This window comes from Silene latifolia, chromosome X (genome assembly GCF_048544455.1).
Source record: "Silene latifolia isolate original U9 population chromosome X, ASM4854445v1, whole genome shotgun sequence".
Classification (NCBI taxonomy): Eukaryota; Viridiplantae; Streptophyta; class Magnoliopsida; order Caryophyllales; family Caryophyllaceae; genus Silene; species Silene latifolia.
Genome location: NC_133537.1, coordinates 195,652,144 through 195,670,177, shown reverse-complemented (window position 1 = coordinate 195,670,177; position 18,034 = coordinate 195,652,144). Strand labels below are relative to the sequence as shown.

The following is an 18,034-nucleotide window of genomic DNA, read 5'->3' as shown; positions in this document are numbered from 1 at the left end:
GTGTGCACACTGACGACTAGAACTTAGAGAGGCCGCCGTCGGTGGCGGTGCCCTGGTGGGTTAATATTTCACATTACGTTCTAAACCAAACAAGTTTTATAATCAAAGGGGAATTCAATTCATTTCCCCAAATTTCCATTTCTAATTCCCTTTCCCGCCTTCGAACCAAACGCCTTCTAAAACTACTAAAATTATTAGACGGAATTAATAATATAAACCAAAAGACCGCTTGCAGCATTGCGCAGTCGGGCACCTAGTTTGAAGATAAGAGGAAACCAGATAGAAAGGAAAAAAACATCAGCCACAGTTGAACACCACTTGAACAACGCTTAACACAACCTTTTGCTGCACTTAAATTAAGCTTCAATCTATTAGTTGTTCAAAACAAAATTCATCTAAAACTACTGCGTCAGTAGTCACATACTGTGATTCCAAGACAATCTAAAATCGACTCGGCAAATATTCATTCATTTGTTTGTTACTTAATAACGCTCCATATTGAATGGCACCTTGCCGAGAACAAGGTTCTATCTCACGGGTCCCTGCAGGAAGCCCTAAGGGCCCTCGACTATAAGCATCCACGGAGCTTTCGGCTCTCTCCTTCGTGCTTCTGTGATTCGAATCCAACCCGGGATAATTACCCTCAAATGGTTATCACAGCTCTGCCTTCGCCTCCAAGTCGATTTGGATTGAGCCGTCATCCCCAACATTCTCCATCTTTGGGGAGGGCATTGCTAGCTCAAGCGGGTCCATTTCTTCACCTGTAATTCTAGCAGTGAATCGCCTCGCCTCCAAGTCAAGGTCTTTCCACTCGGCTACAATTCTTCTAGCACCCTTGGTGTTGCAAAGAGGCAAAGTGCATTAAACAAAACTACATTCTGATTGTGTATATGTTGAATACTGGGTAACAGACGCCAAACTCTGGTTTTAATTATATATTAGCCATGTTCAATTTACGGGAGACCTTGAGGCTATGGTATAACACAATTGTTATTGTTTATTGTGTTTGATTTTCAGGAGTACCATTGACTTTCCTTTGTTATATAATGATTTGTCAAAAATTGTAAAATCTATATCATTATATAGAAATATATTTTTATAAAGAATACTAACTTCATAGAAATTAAGACATACTGATAATAAAGAAAGGCAGATAAAAAAAAAATTCAGAGCCCTACCTGAAGCTTAGGCTCCTTGGTCATTGGATTGTTGCAAAGGTCAATAGTTTTTGCCTTAGATTTCGTAGAATTGCCACACCATGACTCACACCAGAGCCACTCCTGGGGTAGAGAAAAGATGGGCACGGTATGCTGAGCATAGTTTGGGAGATCCTGAAATATACCCAAATATTAACAGCATGACAAAATGATAAGGAGTCTTTCTTCTTTCTTCCAAATCTCTTTTGGAGAATGTTCATTTTCTCAAATGTTGGCAATTACTTTACAGTTTTACCAAACAGCACAACTTTGAGTGCATGTGAAGTTGGTTATTTCCCAGAATCGGGAGTAAAGATGTATTTTCAATTTCTAACTGGAGCCAAATATTTTCTTCATTTTTTTCCATTTTTTGTTGCTTTTGAATATGATGGAACAAAACAAAGTTACTACACAATACGCTTCTTTATTGTGAAGCCACATTGGGTTGATGCAAATCTTGATGCATTTTCAATATGGCTCATAAAGAACCTTGAAACACATGGGTAATGTTATTGTTGTAGGCAGAAGAGAAGCAGCGCCGCCTTGAATTTTTTTACAAACTAAAACAAATCAGTTAAGTTGCAAGTTGAGACTCTTATGAGATACCTGGTCTAGATTAGAGAGACTATTCGGATCCTTGCTAAGAGTTTCATAAAATACTCTGAGGGTATCTCCAGCAGCAGTTTGACGAAATTTTGCCAGATCTACAACATAAAGTGCACTGCAAGATGCAAAATTCAACCAAAAATTAGTCTCCTCAAAGACGGTCTCATCAGAACATAATTTGAGACAACCCTAATTCAACTACTAGAATCCATACCAATACCGATTAACCCACTAAATAAAACCAACAAAACTACCCAAGAATATGGTTCAGCCTCATGTTCTTTCCTGAAGTTCGTGTTCATTGTTCAACATAATGGATTCCAATAAAGAATATTGATAGCAGATGTAAATGTGTGATTCAAGAATAAACTTCCACCTGATGTGATACGGTCTACCACGTAAATGCTCCTTCCAAAATCCCTACACAAAAGGTATCCAAATTGTAATTGCATATGCCATAATTTGATAATTTTGAGGCCAATATAAAGCTGTAGATACTGAAAAAAGGGATTACTTGTCGCCAAAATCTATAGCCATCCATATCTCTGTTGTTATCACAGAACGGGGTGTACGCCAGAGGTCTCCCTTTAATGTCCATGTCATAGAGCTCGCCCATGTCTGCACGGACGATCTGATCAGCATCAACGAATATAACCTGCAGATTCTCACATTAATGATTATCCATCATTCGCAAGAATTTTACAAGAATTTTTTTCAAAAGAAAAGAAAGAGAGCTTAAATCATACTCCGTATAAGGCTAAGCTATATAGTACTCCCTTTGTCCCTGTCATTTGTTGTCCTTTTCCATTTTGGGGTGTCTCAGTCAATTGTTGTCCTTTCTATTTTAGGATTGCATTTGATGAACAATTTGATCATTCAAACTCAATTTCATCCACATGTCATTTAGTAATTGGTTCTCTCCTCTTTCCTTGGTCTTTGAGCCAAAACCAAAGGACAACAAATGAGCGGGACGGAGGGAGTATATATCACTCCAACAAAAAAAAAAGCTAAATTATATATACCTTGTCCAATGAAAGGGGAAAAATAACATCCAGAAACAAAATTTTGTAAGCCCAGATAATTCGTTGCTTTTCAGCTTGTTTATGAAGCCATGTGGGCCATTTGTACGTAATTAATTCATAATCAAAACCATATTCTTGAGCCATATGTGGAATAACATCCTGCACATAAAAGTTAAAAACAGTCAATCCCAAAACACACTATCATTTTCTGCTCAGACCCTATGGAGATGGTATACAACCTTAAACTGTGGAGACAAATAGTTCTTGATGAACCAAAACTTTACGGGCCGACGAGTGTGCTTCAGTACACTCAAAATCATAATTTTGAGAAAGCGTTCATACCTGTAAAATAAAGCATACGTTAACTAGCATACCGGAGCAAATGAAAAAAACGCATAGAAGTAAACATTTGCACGGGACACAGAACATTTTACAAATATCACAAAGGTTGAACATCTAAGCATAACATGTAGCACATTACAGTGTCATTCATAATCAATTAAGGTCCTTATTTCTCAAACACACTTGGCTAAAAGGACGTTTTCCCTCTGTCCCGGATAGTTAATGTATTCCATTTTAGTTAGTCTAGCTAAAAGCGTATCTTACCTTTTCAAGTGTGTTTTGTGTGGTGGAAAACAAATGTGACACTCAAGCATACTTGCATGTGCTTACATAAAAAGAAAAAGGGGAAAAAAAAATTGCTGACTCAATGGCCAATGCTAATTAAAAGAGAGGTGGTGTTGGCTGATAATATTTATGGTCCATTAAATATCTCCACTGATAGATAATTGAAGGCAAAAGATAGATGAAAAATCCTAGACCTAATCCCTTGAGAAGAGTTCTAGCAATTCGGAGTAAAATCTTTCTCAGCAAGAGAAGGCTATTGGAAATAGAACGCTTAATATTATCCAAAAGCAGAGCAATTAATATAGCGAAGTACAACATAAATACTAAATAGATAGTAGCTTTGAAATAAAATAAAGAAACAGGCTTCACTCACAAGTGTCCAGATGCAACTGAAAATATGTTAATTGGTTTTCCATGACGGCCATTTTTACTCTCCTGCAAGAGTTGATGTTCACGTTTTGTTACCAAGATGTTAATAAACAATGAACTTAGGATTCAAACGTCAAAATACAAAGAGATGTAACTTCAATATGTTCTCCCAGGAATAAATGCCAACATTTGCAGAAACAATGATCTTCACGTCATCAAGTGGTAGACCTAGCAAACAGATTAAGCCGTGTCGTGTTCAATTCGTGTTCGTGACAATTTTAAATGGGTCCTCATTCCTCAACCCGAACCCAACCCAATTACACAAACAAGCCATTTGTCTCACAAGGCTCATAACCTTGAGGTCACGGGTTCAAATCTTGTCTCCGCATGTTCTCTATTTTTTTTTCATGTGAAATTGAGGGGCGAGATCTTTTTTTTTTTTTTGTTCTGACACTAAATCTGAATAGCCCTAATCCAATCTATTTATTTTTTTTCTAAAAACCAACCCTACCTGTTTACCCCATTTTATTTTTAACCATTTCATGTTCAACCTCTTATCTCATTTAACTCATTAAACTCATTAACCTAACAATCTTTATAACTCAATAAACAGAAAATGATGATTAAGGCGGGTTAGTTGATTAGCATGTGAACCCACCAAAATTACGAAATGTTTGAATAAATTGGTTATTCGTGTCCGGTTCATGTCGAAATACCTCGAACCCTAACCCGACCCATATAAGTTTTGTGTCGTATCCGTGTCAGCTCAATTTCATAAATGGGGCACATCGTCTTAACCTTAACTCTCTAACTTTGTATCGTGTTTTTGGATCGGATCAATTATTGCCACCTCTATCAAGCGGCAACTTAACAATCTAGCTTCCAGGTCTCCAAGTAATCCCTCCATCCCACTTAGTTAATTTAGTTTGTCCCCATTTGACTTTGGTGTTTAAACAATGTCGACTTTGATCATGGTTCTAATTCTACGCCAATATATATTGTATTGGCCGGAGATGTATTGGTATAAGAAGTCATCACGAGATCTTGCGATCAGTCAGGGCAAAAATATCGCCCGAGGCGGCCCCGTTACTATGCAAATCAGCTAACCCAATCCGATACAGCCCGCGAAAGGCCCAAGATGTGACTCTGGCCAAATTTTGTTTATAGTGAAAATATTGGTCGAAATAGTTACTATAAAGTCATTTAGTCATTAAATGATCCAAAATCTCAATAGACGGTTAAAATAGCTATTATGCTTCCAAACAATTGCTGTGCAAACTGCAACCAAGTCTGCAAGGGGCAACGGCCGCATCAAGTACATTTCGGAGACACAGTTACCGCAATTGCGACTGATACCATGATGTTAAACACTAATGATGATATGATAATAGTTATTTTGATAAATCAAACATGATAAATTTTACAATGCATGACTACATTGCACACATATATATGCAGAAAGATTCAGTGAAAGTTGACATTAGTAAAGATCAAAGTCAAATCGGAACAATAAATTGGGATGGAGGTAGTATTGAACTGTGAAGATTGTCAAAAACTCCTGAGCTTCATTTCCATTAACACAAGGGCATGTGGTCATGATCAGTACTCTTCTATACGAGCTCCAAATTATTGGGTTTCTGGTTTAGGTGTTTAACTGTTTAAGCCAGATATAGTCAAGCAACTTGAAGGAAGTGAAATCTTCATGACCAATAATTTGTGAGATAATTTGGCACAAACGGCACAAAACCAAAACTAATGATTTTTCTGACAGCTAGTGTTTCTTAAAATTATTTATGAATAATTTATGGCAAGAGCACCACCTCCTGATATGTTATAGGATAAATATTTTATCTAGCATTCACATAACTGTTGGTTGATACCACACAAATCAAAATAAAGGATACGAAGAAAAAGTATGTGGATTACCACTATAGGGCTCTCATTCCTTTTCACATGTTGACTTCCACCAATAAGTCCAGATGCCCATTTCAGTAAGTTTTTGTTCCAAATGCTCTGCCCGTCCTGCAATTGATTACAAAAAGAAAACCATCGAGCACATTATATCTAGGCTAACAGTCTAAGGCAACGCTCAAGCTTTATAAGGTTTTGAAGGTTATTAATACCATCGTAAGCTCTATAACTTCATGTATATATGTTGGTTAGTCGATGTTCAGACATAGGTCTAACTAAGTGGACTCATCTCAAAACGCAATGAATATTCTAGTGTATTGGGACCAGGCTCTAATATTATTGACTTGAGAGTCGGTGAGACTTGGCTCTAGACCAATCTCCAAAGAGGTTTCTCTATAATCACAATGGATAATAAATTTTAGCATCTTGAAACAGATCTTCTCACTATAGATAACAACAACAACAACAACAACATCAGAGCCTTAATCCCAAAATGATTTGGGGTCGGCTGATATGAATCATCCTTTAGAACCGTCCATGGGTGAACGCCTACCTCAAAATGCGAAAATATAGAAAAGAAAAAGTGAAAAACAAAAGGGGAGTGAAACATAAAAAAATATCCCGTTCCACTTTCTAATTAGGACAAAGCAAGAACCGCTATGTAACTCACTTTATTCCCTTCAGTAGACTCAACGTCATCAGCAGCATCAGAGAGCAATTTTTCCTGTTCCTTGCCCTTCCTCTTCACTACTTCCAAGTGGACGACTTTACCACGTAAATTATCTATGGTTATTCGTTTTGAGAAGGTGGTCCTTTCATTTCCATTATCATCTTCATTTAAAAGGTAGAGTTCAGAGCTTCTTCCTGGGGCAAGTTGCAAGTACCATATACCAGGAGAAACTTTCATTTGCCAATAACCAAGATTTGCCATGACGAGAGTATCCACCAGATGTGGTGTATTCTTGGTCCCAAGTATCATTTGGAGACCTCTAGGGGGTTCGTGGGCTTTCTCAAAACAATGACCTGATTGCCACATCCATAAACAAGACAGCAGACACAAGCAGCATATTAGAATAAAAAGCATGGAGTTTCACCTACAAAAGTCATCTGACTCAAGAGCGAAGTGGTCCTTTGATTGACAAAGAAATAGAAATTTCTGTGTTGCTTGATGACACGAGTTTGCGAAAATGTAGGAATTCCATTTGCGTAGGAATTCTCAATTCCTACATGGAGTAATTGGCTTATCTATTCCCCACTAGATGGGAAGCCTCTCGAATAATTTCCTGTACTGGCAAACAAATTTGCCAAATTCAAGTGGATTCTGTGAAGGAAATTAATTTTGTAGACTGAATTCCTAAGAAATTCGAATTGCTTGATCAACCACGCAACATGTAAGGATGCACAATGACAGATTCCACTGAGAGACACAATACCTGTAAGAACAAGGGCTTCAAGTTCAAAAACAGCTTGGAGTGTCCTTGTCTCTCCCAAGTTCTCAAGCAATATATTATCCAAGTCGTGGCTGTCGGGAAAACACACAGAAGTTGAAGGGCACAGGAAACAAACTGGAATTGAAAAAGTATTGGTCAAAACAAACACTTCGGACATAAGAAAACAAACTTCTCAGACTACCCAACTGATTCAGAATTGACATCCTAAAAACCAGGGGACAGTAAGGAAAGACCCAGACAATCCGTAGAATAAACAGAAACCTACATGGCAATGACGGGCTCCACAAGCCAAGTTTCAGGTACATCAAGGTTCATTGTCAATGTTTTTGATAATGGCATGTTTGCAAAGAAGGCCTTGGGTCCATTCACAGTGTTCTCAGAATTGCTAAAATCATCCTACATGAAGCACAAGCGTCAATAACAAAAACAGAAAGAAAATTCATTTATAGATCAGAATCATTATCAATACCATTGATGGTACAACATATCTGTAATAATTCTTCAACGGGAGATCAACAAGCGAACTCTGTCATGAGAAGACAACATGTCAGAAAGAGAATTACTGCCTGAATCAAAGTATCTTACTCTATATTTTATATTTTATGACAGATAAACACAACACTGTTTCCACTAGATCACTTTAACTTATTCGCCACTGCTTATAACATAAAGAAAGTACAAAAATATCAAAACATCGCCACAAAACCGTCCTATTGATTCTCAAAAGATATGATGCGCGAAACTCTACATGTATACAACTTCAAGCAGTATGCTAGATATTAAGACTGTTTGACCATTATAAAGTAGCATTCCTAAATCAAAGAAAAAAAGGAAGAAAAGTGTGAATCTAAGGCACTGCGCTGCTATGGCATAAAGTAGCATAAGAGAAGTACAAATATTTCTAGTGTTACGAATATACGCTCAATGCTTTACAGCTTCCACTCAAAACTATAAAGGGGTACCATTTGTGGGTTCTCTTAATTAAATAAACTAGTATTGGTGCCCGGCTTCGCCCGGGCTACCTCTACTTACTATTAAATTTTTTTTTCATTAAATAAAATTACTTAAAGTTGCATAACCCATAAATTTATCATTAATATATTTGTCTATGACATATCCTAAAATTACGATGAAATAAATTTTGAGACAAATTCACTACTCTCGCTAGTAATATTTTACTCTTATTAATGAAATAATGGTAATAACATTTCACTACTTGCCCGTAATCATTGTTACTTTCACTACTCCTGCCGTAATTATTGTTACTTTGTCACTCTTTAGCATTAATATTGATAATTTCACTACTCCCGCCGTAATTATTGTTACTTTCACTATTGCCGCATTAATATTGATTATTTCACTACTCCCGTTGTTGTTTCTACCACTTTCACTAATCTGGCTGATAATTGTTACTTTTACTATTCAAATGAGTGATTACTATCACATAACTATATCCAATGTTACTACAATTCTTTTCTTTACTGACGAAATTACTTTTACTACTTAGACAAGTAATTTTAAGAGGATTATATATTTATATAAATATATTACATATATGCATTAAATCAAATCGAAAGAATTATGCAATATTATATATTATGGAATCTAACTTGAATTATTTATAACCTACTTATATTATATTTTTGTATGTTAAATAATTAACATCTTTATACATCTAATAAACTATAAAGTTTAATAAAATTGCATAGATTTTAAATTTAATATATAATTTTATGATGATAATAATTAATACCATAAGTGTGCATGTTTATATTAATTAATTATTTTATTTTAAGGAAATTGACCATCTTCTAGTCTCTATAAATATTTAGGAAAATTACCAAGCACCATCTTAATTATTATTTTATTTTAAAGAAATTGACCATCTTAATTAATTATTTTATTTTAAGGAAATTGACCATGTTTTAGTCTCTTACAATTGTTTAGGAAAATTACCAAGTTTCTATATAATTTAATTTTAACCCAAAATATATAATATTTGCATTGAGATCCCTTAATCGGGTCCATCACACGGTGCTAGTGATTTAAAACTATATAGTATAATTAATTTGTATAACTTTCTTTAATTACATTGAAGTCCCTTGATTTCTGGATTTAATATATAGTATTGATACCCGTTAAACAAGATCAAAGTATTATATGACCTCACCCATCGTCAATGAAGCGAGAGAAGTCATGTACGACGTAGTTGGCATCTTAAAAGGCCTATCCTTGCAAAAGAATTAGGTAACAAGCGAAAACCACGTGTATAACTGTATTCAAACATGAACATATGTTCGTAGATTCATATTCAGGCAGGCACATATATATAGACCTGGTAAATGGGTCACGATTTCGGATCGGGTTAAATCGGTTCGATTTAACTCGGGTTGACATTAGTTTTGGGTTTTGTTCATTTCGGTTAGCCACTTTAATCGGTTTGTGTTAACTCGAGTTGGTTTGAGTCTGAGTTCAGTTAAGTTTCATACATTTCCTGCGCTAAGGCCCAACGGCAAAAAAAAATTAGCTTAAATGTACCTTATGCTTTTCAGTTTGAATGAAATAATTCATAATACCATTAAGGCATTAACCAATAAAGAATCAATGAAAACACACCTCGAATATGTACTGTTTTTAGGAGAAAATAAATATTTTGAGTTTAGGTCAATCGATTCACTTCTTATCGGGTTCAGATATATTCACGTTCGGGTAACGTTGGGTTATTATTGAACTCGGTTCAGTTTTAATTCGATTCCGATGTCGGGTCTCACGTACTATTCAAGTTACTCATATCGGGTGTTCGATCCACTATCAATTCAGATATTTTCGATTTCGGTTATTCTGGTTCATGTATTTTTTGCCAGATCTACATATATGGGTGTATCAGTGTATGTCTGTATGAGGATGTCTTACATCTACCAAAGGTTAAACTAAGATCCAGCACAGTTCAGAAATTCATAGTACAAATCAACAGCTTTAGAAATAAGAGTCGATTACTCACCAATGGATTAAGTACAATTCTCATGCTGGGCTGAACATACTTCCACAAGATGTGAAGAAGAGATGTGAGCTTTTGACCTAATGGGCTCAATGGATCAATCACTGCATCAATATGGATGGTGGAGTTTCCGGAGTTCAAGAGAACAGCACTGAGACCAATAAATATAAAAAAAAAAAAAAAAAAAGAGTCAACAAATGCACAAATAAAAACAGGAAAACCAATACACGGATTTGAAGAGGACTCGAGGATAATTGACAAAACTAGACAAAGGCGACAATAAAACAGGACTATTAGAGAGTACAAGTGAGATAGTACAGTAAAGGCAGCAAGTAATCTTTGTACCAGACCCGCTTCTCTAGTACCTATCTTTCAAAGTTACTAGGTTAAAAGTCTTCTTAAGGTCTTTAGAATTGCAACTTTTTTACCCAGCTAAGAAAAGGATCCCATTTTCTACAAAGAACACTATAATTTCCATCTTAAATTAACTCTCCCTTTTAGACTTCGGCAGCCATTTAGCCGGTCAACCAATATCAACTTTGACCATTAGTTTCGCTAAATACATGTTGAGACTTGTCATGTTAATTTATCAAAACAATTATTTTCACATCATTTTTAAATTTCTGTGATTAAATGAGAAATTATCGGTCAAAAATGCCATTATTTGACCGCCAAAATCAAATGGGAAAATCTATATGGGGTGGAGGGAGTATAAGGCACATAAACCTCATGCCTAAGCTATTCTAGATAGGAATACAGTTGAGATTTATATTCTATGTACAAACAATAAGAAATAATTGAAATACTAATCAAAGCACCTAACCTGTATGATGACTGCAAAATCTCAAACCGAGCACCCTCAGCACTTCGTTCTCGTGTAGCCATTGAGGATGAAACAAGCATGATAACATCACTAATAAACTTGCTGAGCATTTCACCAAAATGATAATTAGTAGCATGACCAGAATAGTATCACAGAGAAAAACATATGATCAAAGTTTTCCTTTAAAAAATAAAATCCACAGCCTTAGCATCTATATCACGGCAATAAAAACAGCTGATGCTTATGTGAAGCAAAGCCCTGATTCAAACAAGCTTAATACTGAATGCAAAGCTTATCAAGTTATTCATGTAATTGGTTGCCAATTTGATACTGTTATTCAGATATTTGGTGTATATAGAAGGAAAGCTGTAAGCATACTTCATTACTCCTCGAGTTAATAACTCCCTACTATATTCATTTGGATTGACTAAATTTTACTTCTGTTAAGATAAGATATAATATTAATTAAGGACACCAAGGGGGTGACACCCATGTATAAAAGATATCATGGAGGTGAAATGTTTCCACTTCATTCCAAGCGGCTCACCACATTCCACTTGGGGTAATAAATAACGTAGTTGCTCTTTCACGTACGAGTTTTACTTTTTCATGGACTATTTTCCATAATCTTTCCACCACCTACCCTTCTTTTAAAAAACCAAAAAAAATCTCCCTTTTCCTATTACTCTACAACAATTAATCAAATTCTTTACAAATTCAAGAATTATGTATCCGAATTCTCATAGTATCAAGTGATAATTCTATTTTCTATTAAGCATCAATTTATTGTATCAATTAAAAATTAGGGTTTAAAAACTAATTTATGTATCCTTTACACAAGTTATGTTAACGAAAATAGCCAGTCGCCACTACTAAAACTAGCATTTCAATACAAAGTATTTAGCCATTAGATTTAAAAAGATACCCAGCGAGAGTAATGTGTTTTCAATTTCGTTGTTATCCTTGAATTTCTACATTGATTATTTGATTTTGTCAAGTCCAATCTGCGTTTAATAAGGTAACTGTAGTTCTCTTTCTAATCTAATGTTTTAATCTAATCTTTTTGTTAGATACTTAAGTTTTTCGTATCGTTGGTGGTGCTGGGATGGTGGTTGAGTAGCAGCAGCTGGGGTGGTTGTTGAAAGAGAATTGAAATGAGTTGAAATTTGGGAAAGAGGGAGGTTGAAATGGGAGGGGTAAAGTGGTAATTTATGTCCATGATTAAGTAAATCATGTACATGAAAGAGCAACACCCAATAAATAACCCTGAAACACTCCCTGTGAATGTGGGCTGCATTTTTTTTCTCACAAATTTTCCATTTCCTAACATTTTGGCCAAAAGTAATTGCACTGAATTTGAATGGAGGAAGTATCATTTTGAGACTAAGGTTTACTTATTGACTGAATGATGATAGAAATTTGGGAGCAAAACGAGCACGCAAAACCAATAGAGAAAACAACTTGACACCACCATCTACGCCACTGATCATTTCACAAAAATCTATGAAAAGTAGACTATCAGCGGTTCAAACATTGTGATGCACAGTAGAATGAATATTGATCCCCGATCCTACGAGCTCAACATAGAAATAAGAACCACTCAGCTAATCCACATACTCAATACATATCGTTACTAACATTAATTTCACTCTTTAAATGCCTTACAAGCTTATACAGATTATGATTGGCTGCTAATTCAGATTGCAGATAAAGAGCAATACTTTCAAGTCAACACTGAAACTTACACGACTAATTGCAAATGTGCAGGGCATTTTGAATTCCTAAAGACATGAGCAAATAAAAAAAAATACGGAGTAATAAAAAAGGGGGATTAATTAAAGAAGAACACAACAGACGAATATAAGTTTTCAGAATTTTCGAACATGCACAGACCATTGGTAAGAAACTTGAAATAACATGAGAGCAGACGAGAGAAGTTATACAACCTTGTCAAAGTATCAGGGTCAATTTTCTCCCACTTCAAATCTTCAATGATTTCAGAAATATGTTTTATTCTCTGCTTGAACTCCAATGATTCCAATAAATGCAAATCGTGAGACATGAAAGTAAATTCTTCAACAAGGGCAGTCACCTGATATTGGCACCCAATACAAAACTCAGATTGGATGATAATGAAGATATTTAAGCATCAAATTTCCATCTGAAACAAGCACCGGAAGCGTTCAACCACCTAATTTTTCATACGAAGAAGAGTGATGACTATACAAAAACACTACGCAATGCCTAGAAGGCTGCTGCTAATGGCGAGGTAAGGGGTCAAGTGTATGAAACTTTACACCTACACAGATGTTGATTCTGGATGACTCGTAATGTAACTGGGTCTAGAGTTGCATAATCACTAGTGCTTAAGAAATGTAAAAGCACATAAAGTTTAGTCGTCGCTCTGCTTCACCGGATGTAATGCCAAAGCAAAGGAATAGAAAGTCCTGAAAGAGAGATGGCCTTCATTGTGGGAAATTAAATTAGGAGAAAAGTTTGGCAGAGAAGGTAAACAACAGATATAGAATCTATACGGTGATCACCAAAAACTAATTAGTTATAACTAATAAGTGGAAACGCACCCTCCCATTGGTAATGACTGCATTCAAAGTAGATTCATGCGCAAGGTTCTTTTGCAGGAACATAGCCACCTGCACATCATAGAAAACATGAAGCTACTAAACATGGAATTCATTGTTCCTCAAGGGATGAAATTTTTTAAATACCCTGAGCAGCAAATCTAAGTTGAAAATTAGAAACACAAACGACAAAACAAAAAATTTTAAAAAAACCTTAAAAAGCAAAAGAACATCAGCACTGAACAATTTGCAACAGACAATATTTCTAGTCAGTAAGAGGCTAAGAGATACCTTATTCAGGTGACTTTGCAAATCATCAACAGAATATTCTTTGAGCAGAGATCTATATGTCTTGGATGGCAATGTAGTCTCATCTGCTAGATCAGTAACCTTTTTTATAAATGCTTCCATTCTATCTATTTGAAGAGAGGATTCTTGCATCATATCTTGCTCATATAGAGAGCACAACTGATCCAAGAATTTCAACACTTCCTTCTTGTGGCTGAATAAAAGCATGCAAGCACGTGATGAACAGAATTTAGTAACGATATCATCAAACAACTGGATGTGAAATAAATAAAGTTGCTCCCTTGACAAACCCAAAGCAATATTAAATACCCAAGGCCAAGAAGTATGTTTATTAACAAAACACCCACACATGTTACCTGTATGAGGATGTGGTTATCTGAACCATCTTCACAAAAAGGAGACCAGGTGAATCAGATGCTAAGTTAGGATGAAATAGTAAACCTATACGAGCTCTTGTGGAACCGTCTCTCTGCAATAAAATTGCCATCAGCTAAGTAAATTACAATTGTGACAAACCTACATGACTGCAAATGAGAAGTCTTACGAGATAATGTATTCCTTCTCGAAGCAACTTCAAACCCTTTGCCGATGTCAAATCAACAGAAAGAAGATGTGTCACTGGTTTCAAGTCATCAGTAGCTGCGATAAAGGATGATTAAAGTTCAGATACCAAGCCATACAGCACACTTATTTAGTTATATAACCAAGGAAAAATAAATCAATCAACACAATACAAAAACTTTACTCTCTGTAGAATGAAGATAGCTTATCTCATGAAGAACACATTCCTTATCCAGAATTGCACTTGCCAGTGACACAAACTTTGGTTTGACTTTCCCATCAGTTATAATCTGCACAGAATCAAATATGCTAAATATACAATGAAACTAGGTAGTATCCCGCGCTTCGCGCGGCCTGTTTTATAAATTTATTATTATAATTGATGAAAAATAATATAATTCATATATAAGCTTTAAGATTTTTAGTTATAATTAAAAATAAATTATTTTTTCTGAAATTAATTCTTTAGGTTTAACTTCAATGTTTTAAAATAAAATACATACAATTTTAATTAAAACTAATAAGTGATAATTAATTATGCATGATCAACGCTTTATAAATAAATTTGTGACTGATCAAATATCATATTAATTAAAATAAAATTTTGTCGAATAATGCAACAATCAACACTAAGTTCTCAAATTATATCATTTCATGATACGTTATGTTCAAAATCAATTAAAATTGTTCAAAATTATGTGAATAGAATTTTATGTAATTTTTAATTTTTTATGTATAAAGTGTGTGATATTTATGTATCAAATATATAGGGTTCAAACTCAACTTATTCAAATGTTTTGATTGTGTTTTGCATGTGCTATGAAATTTGCACCTTTTATTTTTTTAAACAACTATATATAATGATGTTTAAGAGTTTACCTATAAATAAAATAGGTTGAACTTTCTCAAATATTATTTTTTGAGGTTTAATTTCAAAGTATTTAAAAGATAACATATAAAATGTTTTAACTAAAAGTAATATTTAGTTAGCCATAATCAATATTTAATAATTGACATATACATATTTAATTGAAGATATTAAAGAAAATTGTAAAGTGTTTTCTACTTTTTCATGTCGTTTATAATACTATATTACTTAATAATTATTATTTTTGTTTTGATTATTTAAATGCAATCGCGATCAGTGTGTGTACATACATACTCGTACACATACTCGTTATCACACTATATAAACCTACCAAAATCTCGATCATATGTATTCAATTTCTCGCAATATAATTTTTTTCATTCCCCACTATAAAATCATATCTCTTAGTAGTTTTCTTTATGTTCTATTTTTAATAAATACAATGACTCTTCCAAATATATTTTTCTTAATGGATTTAATGGTCTAAGTTTTATAACTTTACGTAAATGTAAAACATTGTGAGACTCACTTTAATCATCTCTACATATCAAAATATTTCAATAAATGTAATGAAAATTATACTCATATGAAAGCATTTTTCGGAATGAACGTATTTATTTACATTTTAGAATTTTTATCAAAAAATTTATATATAAATTTAAAATCAAATCACCGTAATTGTTATATGTAATTTTATAATACATTTATTAAACTCTAATTAATACTTTGCTGAGATTTATGTAGCATTTATTACATTTATATTTAATGTTCAGTTCTAATTAATACTTGTATTTAATACTGGGCTCAGCCACAGCGCTTCTTTGGTTCTTATGATGAGTTGTGAGTTTGGAAAATCTCAGCCATTGAATTAAGAAAACCAACGGCTTAGATTAGATATCACAAGTCGCATTAACATTAAAAAAAAACGACATCCAGCCAAAAAAAAGGATCAGACTTTAAAACACATCCCCCACCTCTCATGTTCACCCACACAATCAACCGCACCTACCACCACGACTACAGCCAACCGTCGTCCACAACCACCATGACGAACGCCAATGGCATCATCATCCACCCTGACGACGTCGCCAACCACCTTAAACGACGCTGTCAATATCATGAGGTTTTGTTTCGGGTATTTGTAATCTTACGATTTCTGCTGTTTTCGATCGATTTTTTTCAGATCTCTTACTTTTGATTCAATATTTTTCGTTGAAAGAATATTTTTCAATATTTCAGAGAGCTGTCTTGTAAAAGAAAAGGAAAGAAGACAAGAATTTTGTTCAAGCTACTCTAGATGTGTTCTTAGAATTCAGTTTTTTCTCATCGGTTTATCGACTTTTTGCAGACTTGACAGACAAGTGTCAAGTCTGAGTATTCTGTTAGAATTCCTTCATTTTCAGACTTGACAGACAAGTCAGATTAGTCGAATGCAACTTTGATTTTACGTTAATCAAGGAGTTTTTAACTTTGTAATGAGAATACTGAATGCAAGTGTGAGTATTGGCTTTTCATGATGCCCAGATTGTTTATGTATGTGCCCGGGCATAAACCATCAAAAATTTCATATAAATGCTGGCAGACAGTTTAGCATAAACCATGAGGTTATCGGAGGCAACCCGATGAAGTTTTCTTCCACATTTTGTGAACATGCCAACTCTACCTATAATCTACTTTTGATGATGTAATAATGTAATATGATCCGTATACACTTTTCCTTTGTGCCACTTTTTGGGGTCTTTGTATCTTTCTAAAAGTCCTTTTTGAATTGGTCCAAAGGGTAAGGATCCCATCACAATAACACCACAATAACAATAACAGCACAATAACATGTGGTAAAAAAAAAAAAGAAAAAAAATCAAAGTAGTAAAAAATCTAAGTGACACCGGAATAACATCACAATAACACCAGAATAACAGTCAGCACATTAACACGTGGTAAAAAAAAAAAATCAAAGTCGAAAAGAAATCAAAGTGGCACCGAAATAACATCACAATAACACCAGCATAACAGCACAATAACATGCGGTAAAAAAAGAGTGAAAAAATCAAAAGTAGTAAAAAAATCAAAGTGACACCGGAATAACATCACAATAACATCAGAATAACAATACCACCAGAATAACAGCACAATAACATGCGGTAAAAAAAAGAGTGAAAAAAATCAAAGTAGTAAAAAAAATCAAAGTAGTAAAAAAATCAAAGTGACACCGGAATAACATCACAATAACAACACAATAACAGCACAATAACACAAAGTAAAAAAAAAGAAAAAAATCAAAGTCGTAAAAAAAATCAAAGTAACAGCAGAATAACATCACAATAACAGCGGAATAACAATAACAGCACAATAACATGTGGTAAAAAAAAAAAAGAGAAAAAAATCAAAGTAAAAAAAAAAAAAGCACAATAACACAAGGTAAAAAAATAAGAGTAAAAAAATTCAAGTAAAAAAAATCTAGTACAAAAAGAAAAAAAAAGGTAACATAATGAGAAAATTAGAGAAAAACATAAGAGGAAAACAAAATCAAAGTTGTAAAAAAAAAAACATAATAACACGAGGTAAAAAAAAGGAGATAAAAAAAATTAAAGTAAAAAAAAAAAGAGTAGCACTAGAAAAAAGAGAAAATAAGTAAATGACAGTAATTTTATATGACAGGTAAGATTAGATCTTAGCCATTCATCTCTAATATAATCTAGTGCTTACATTTCCAA

At 34.2% G+C, this 18,034-nt stretch overlaps 1 protein-coding gene across 1 annotated transcript in view; it reads right to left on the bottom strand.

Annotated features, from left to right (window-relative positions):
• Positions 1-318: 318 nt before the first annotated feature.
• The window catches only part of LOC141623770 (UDP-glucose:glycoprotein glucosyltransferase-like), a 42,604-nt gene continuing 24,888 nt past the window's right edge, over positions 319-18,034 (bottom strand). Inside the window, exons 17-37 of the mRNA XM_074439924.1 lie at positions 14,637-14,742; positions 14,436-14,530; positions 14,248-14,360; positions 13,874-14,084; positions 13,586-13,654; positions 12,950-13,095; positions 11,004-11,105; positions 10,184-10,331; positions 7,652-7,708; positions 7,448-7,578; positions 7,165-7,253; positions 6,402-6,754; positions 5,747-5,842; positions 3,825-3,886; positions 3,064-3,166; positions 2,825-2,983; positions 2,317-2,457; positions 2,179-2,222; positions 1,803-1,917; positions 1,179-1,331; positions 319-834 (exon numbers count right to left, since the gene is read on the bottom strand). Of these exons, the coding sequence (XP_074296025.1) occupies positions 655-834; positions 1,179-1,331; positions 1,803-1,917; positions 2,179-2,222; positions 2,317-2,457; positions 2,825-2,983; positions 3,064-3,166; positions 3,825-3,886; positions 5,747-5,842; positions 6,402-6,754; positions 7,165-7,253; positions 7,448-7,578; positions 7,652-7,708; positions 10,184-10,331; positions 11,004-11,105; positions 12,950-13,095; positions 13,586-13,654; positions 13,874-14,084; positions 14,248-14,360; positions 14,436-14,530; positions 14,637-14,742 (2,673 nt within the window). The 3' untranslated portion in view covers positions 319-654. The remainder of the gene's footprint in view (positions 835-1,178; positions 1,332-1,802; positions 1,918-2,178; positions 2,223-2,316; positions 2,458-2,824; positions 2,984-3,063; positions 3,167-3,824; positions 3,887-5,746; positions 5,843-6,401; positions 6,755-7,164; positions 7,254-7,447; positions 7,579-7,651; positions 7,709-10,183; positions 10,332-11,003; positions 11,106-12,949; positions 13,096-13,585; positions 13,655-13,873; positions 14,085-14,247; positions 14,361-14,435; positions 14,531-14,636; positions 14,743-18,034) is intronic.